Source organism: Tribolium madens, unplaced genomic scaffold (genome assembly GCF_015345945.1).
Source record: "Tribolium madens isolate multiple individuals breed KSU strain unplaced genomic scaffold, Tmad_KSU_1.1 Scaffold_7;HRSCAF=85;Tcas5.2_LG10, whole genome shotgun sequence".
Taxonomy (NCBI): domain Eukaryota; kingdom Metazoa; phylum Arthropoda; class Insecta; order Coleoptera; family Tenebrionidae; genus Tribolium; species Tribolium madens.
Genome location: NW_025401050.1, coordinates 8,640,186 through 8,644,983, shown reverse-complemented (window position 1 = coordinate 8,644,983; position 4,798 = coordinate 8,640,186). Strand labels below are relative to the sequence as shown.

General features: G+C 28.3%; 1 protein-coding gene across 1 annotated transcript; it reads left to right on the top strand.

Annotated features, from left to right (window-relative positions):
- The first annotated feature begins 3,317 nt into the window (after window positions 1-3,317).
- On the top strand, window positions 3,318-4,207 carry LOC123009958. The gene is made up of 3 exons (XM_044406555.1): window positions 3,318-3,487; window positions 3,540-3,739; window positions 3,800-4,207. The coding sequence occupies exons 1-3, from the start codon at window positions 3,412-3,414 to the stop codon at window positions 4,109-4,111; spliced, it is 588 nt and encodes a 195-aa protein (XP_044262490.1). The 5' UTR covers window positions 3,318-3,411; the 3' UTR covers window positions 4,112-4,207.
- Window positions 4,208-4,798: the final 591 nt, after the last annotated feature.

The following is a 4,798-nucleotide window of genomic DNA, read 5'->3' as shown; positions in this document are numbered from 1 at the left end:
TCTGTTTGGCGCCGGGCATCTTGTCCAGCATCCCATGTGATCTGGCTACGATTTGTCGAACGGCTAATGTGGCTCATATCTCACGAGGAATCTCCCCACGTGGGTGGACATGATACTAGAAACGTTTTTGCTCTAAGGAGATATGTCAACAACGAATCAATGAGCTGCGCGAATATTTTTACTCTGCTGTCTAAAATAGACTAAGTTGACTAAGTATACTACTTAAAAAGAAATAAAAACATTATTATTTTATATTACTTAATAGAAAAACTAGTAAAATATCAGCAAACGCTATTAATTTAAAACTTTTCAAGCTCAAGTAAAATTGCTACCGTAAATCGAGGTTACTTTGACATAGTTTGAGAGGTTTTGCTAATGTAACCTTTTTATTTGTTGCAATATTTTCTCGAAAAAATTAGCATCAGAATAATGAATCCTTCTGCTTTAACAAAAAACTTAAAAATGTGCCTCAAAGTCCATAGTTTTTCAAAAAAAAAAATAGAAAATTTGGACTATTTTGACAGTCCCTTTAATTTCGTTGAAAATCAAAGTTATCAGCTTAGAACTAGAAATATGTAATATATGATGTAAATAAACTTTATTAAACTCATTAAACACAAAAATATATATTTTCTTAAAAAAAAAATTACAGAGTGCGCCAGAACTCGCGCCCCAAAGAAAATTTTCAAGACATTTATTTTTTGACATTTGACACTTTTTTATATCTATTTAATGATACTGATGATCTTGTATATGTTTTTTAACAATTATTTAGTAAGGGGACAAAAATTTTGCCAATAAAAGCCACAAATAACATTAAACAGAGTTACAACTTAGGATACAGCTTCCTTGTTTCCTCTTTTAATCGCCTATAGCAAAAAAAACTTTTTTTTTCCAACAGAAATAAATGGAGTCAAAGTGGAAACTTTAAACCCTCATAACTTCGGAAATTTTTATAGATAAAATTTTTTAAACATTTTTCCTGGTATCTTATCATATATGGCATTTTTCTCCAGGGCGCGAGTTCTAGCGCATCCTGTATGTTATTTTTTGGTATGTTATGACTCTTATATGGCATAAAAATAAAATAAACATAATTTTGGTAAGTACTTACCTATACTGAAAATAAAACAAAATTAGTAGCCCCATAACGTGTCAAAGTAACCCCATTTTATGGTATTTTTCATTTTTGTTCTTGCCTTTTTGATTTTTTTAATTTTTTTCTCTCTAATTTCTGTAGTGGTTTTTCTTTTTCTCTTAACACTTTTCCACACAATCTACATTTAGTTTTTTAAATATATACAGGCTGTCCTATAGCTTCCTACCTATACCGAAAATAAAACAAAATTAATAGCCCTACATACCAGGTGAATAAAAACTATGGAACCAAACGTTTTTTGCTTAAACTATTTATTTTTTGAAAAAACTAATTGATGAGTGATAAAGTACTCTAAAAATGTGATGATTAAACAAGAATAACATTTTTCGAAATTTTCTTTTGTTTTTGAGTTCTACAAAAAAAATAATTTTTTTAAATGGCAACCCTCTATAAAATCATTTTTCTCATAAAAGCTATACTCTAAGGATTACAACTATCTGCTTTATATTTAGTTTTTTCAAAAAAAATGTTTCACATAAATTGCAATTTTGACAAAAAAAATCGCGTAACTCAAAAACAAAACAAAATTTCGTTCTGAAAATACGATCACATTTTTTATATCACTTTAATTTATATTAATTATTATTTTCTGGAGGCAAATGATCAAAAATAAAACCGCTTGGTTCCATACTTTATATTCACCCTGTATAACGTGTCAAAGTATCCCGGAAGGTCAAGTAAAATGGGGTTTACGGTATTTTTCAATTTTGTTTTTGCCTTTTTGATTTTTTTATTTTTCTCTCTAATTTCTGTAGTGCTTTTTCTTTTTCTCTCAACACTTTTTCCATACTATCTACATTTACTTTTTTAAATACATACGCAGTGTCCCATAGCTTCATATTTTTTTGATTACTCTGACAGTAAAAAAAAATAACGAAATGCGTTTTTTTTTTGAACGACAGACATTTATTTTTTCTATTGTCCAAAAATATTTTCGTCAGGTAATCATAGGGTAGCGCAACAAAGTTATATTTTTTCTTATGGATTACCCAGTAGGTTCATTATGTGCATATTTGAAAGAGTTTTTATTTATAAAAAAATCCATATTAAGTTTTATGGTTCTACCATGGACCGTTTATCATTAATGAGCAATTTTATGAAAAAAAAAGTGCAATTGCAACAATTTTTACTAAGTGGTCCTAAATTATTATGGTTGAAATTCGATCAATCTTTTGCAACTACTGCAGAGTGTTGACGCAAAATATCAAGTAACTTGATTTTTCCAAATGAAACACCCTGTATGTTATTACTTTATCGGCTAGAGCTTTCAATAAGCTTTCTAAAAGCCTAAGGTTTGAAGGTCGAAACCTTACCAGTTTTATTGTTTCCAAACTTTGTGAAAATTTTGAATTAGACTTACGGTTTAAAAACAAATTTTGATATTTATTATTATATATAGATAGATTTTTTGTGGTTTACATCTAAAGTATGGGCTTTAAGTCTATAAACGTAACAAAATAAAAAACACGTTTTTTTAATACATCATAAAAAGATTATTTTTTCTAATACATATTTTTTAAATATTTTTCATATCGTTGACACAATCTGTATTTACGAGTATTCATAAGCATCTCAAAATGCTAATTTTGGTATAATAAATGTTGTAGTAGCCTTATTTATTTTTATTTTATTAATATTTTCGTACTTGATTGTTATTTAATCATATAATACATGCTGTCTCCTTGCGTGTTGTGGCAACGATAACAGCCTAGACCGTTAAAATTTAACATCTATAGATGTCACACGTGGCAAGTTTGACTTTCTTATTAAACTGCAGGGTGTCCTACGGGTAATAATGAACCTGAAAAAATTTTGAAGCAACTAACATTGCATTTCAAAAATAACGTGGATATTAAAATATTTCGTTTTAAAGAATTAAATATAGTGACCAAATAGTACTTCAAATTTAATTTAGAAAAAGTCAACACTAAAACACTAAAATGTTGTTGCAACGACCAACAAGATTCTCATTTTAAAACATTTACCCACGTCTGTTATTTTTTTCTTATTGCAATTATATTTACTTATCAAACTGACCAATTATCATTTGTCTTCTATGACCTATACTTTATGTAAACTATATAAAAAATGTGATAAACTTGGATATATAAATGATTATGACCAAGAATTTACGATGTTATTAGTCATAAATAATAAATTGTCAAAACTCAAAACACTCTTACTTGTTTTGGATCATTTGACTACGTCAAATTTTATTACAAGCATTCAATTCATTCTTTCTTCAGTGCACAATGTTGCGATTCACAATTCTCTCGTTAATATATCTTTTATTAAGTAACAGCCACCAATATTTGTGTCTCCAAAAAGGCAATTCTATAATAGTTTACCTTGTTATTATTTTCAATATTATTTTTTTTAGATTACTACTGGCGACAATACACAGGAGAAGTTCCTAAAGATGCTGTAGTTGGAGGTCAAGATATCAACCACAAAGATATTTATATCGGACAAGCTTATGTTAAAAATGAAGGTCTTATTGTGGCTCAAATTTTTCCAGATAGAAAAGAGGTTTATGCGCCTATAAAAGGAATTAAAAAAATAGAAGGCAATATTATAAAAGTATGAATTTATAAACCGCCTTATGTTGTTACTACTTTTAAAATTATTTATTTGTTTCAGATACTTTGTGGACCCCAAGAAAATTTTTATTGGATTCCTGTGAATTCCGGTAACCTTCATTTACAATTGATTGATCAACATGCTGTGATTGGGGGACATGAAGATGGACATGGACTAATAAACATTGGTAGAATAAGTTACGAAGGAGAAACTAAAATTGGAAAAATCAATTCGTTTAATGCAGGAAATGCTTTATTCTTTTTTAATAAGTATCAAAATGAGGAACATATTAATTCCTATGAAATACTTCTATATAAAGAAAATAATCTCGATATTGATGCTCGTAGTAAAACAGTTGCTAGTAGCAAATAAACATAGTTTAAGTAAAATTAATAGTATTTTTAGCCTATTACATAAGCCGGCAAACAATGTATAACAAAGACAGAAATAAATACTCTTTTAGCTTTTTGAGTGTCTTTAATAAATATCTTCCCATTAACAAAATTGAGCTTAGCAAAAATTGATGCAAATCTTTGGATCTCTTTGACTTAAGATTTTCATAAAAATGTACATTTTTACCTACGCCTCAAACCATACATGTTTGATATGTTCGCAATGAAGTGTGAACTGTTCTTATGATAAGGTTTATTAGAATTCTTCAAAAACTAACTCACCAACGTTATAATTATCGTAATAATAAAAATATAAATAAATATTTGTACCGTTAATACCATAATTTACCATTCTTGACCTGACACGATTTTTTGTACACTAGACTGAAATTTCTTTTTTGATCTAATTTTGCGTACAATTTATAATTTCGTATTGGGCCACAAATTTTTCAAGCGGTTTCTTACTGTAACTTGAAACAATCAAATTAACATTTCTTAAGAAAGAACTTATAAATATGTATTAAAGTTCATCTTTCCCACTGGTCCATCTCTCCCGGATTTACCCTGACAATCATTCCAATGTTCATCTAATCTCGAAATCTCGAAAATCTTCAAAATAACATCACTTTGAAATATCAGCTTTCTAAACTCATTTATAACTTTGGAA

What these genes read in the sequence shown, in the direction of transcription:
- LOC123009958 (XM_044406555.1), top strand. Translation starts at nt 3,412, where the DNA reads ATGTTGCGATTCACAATTCTCTCGTTAATATATCTTTTATTAAGTAAC. An exon ending in ATATTTGTGTCTCCAAAAAG is followed by an intron (nt 3,488 to 3,539) that starts GCAATTCTATAA and finishes TATTTTTTTTAG; the next exon opens with ATTACTACTGGCGACAATAC. An exon ending in TAGAAGGCAATATTATAAAA is followed by an intron (nt 3,740 to 3,799) that starts GTATGAATTTAT and finishes TATTTGTTTCAG; the next exon opens with ATACTTTGTGGACCCCAAGA.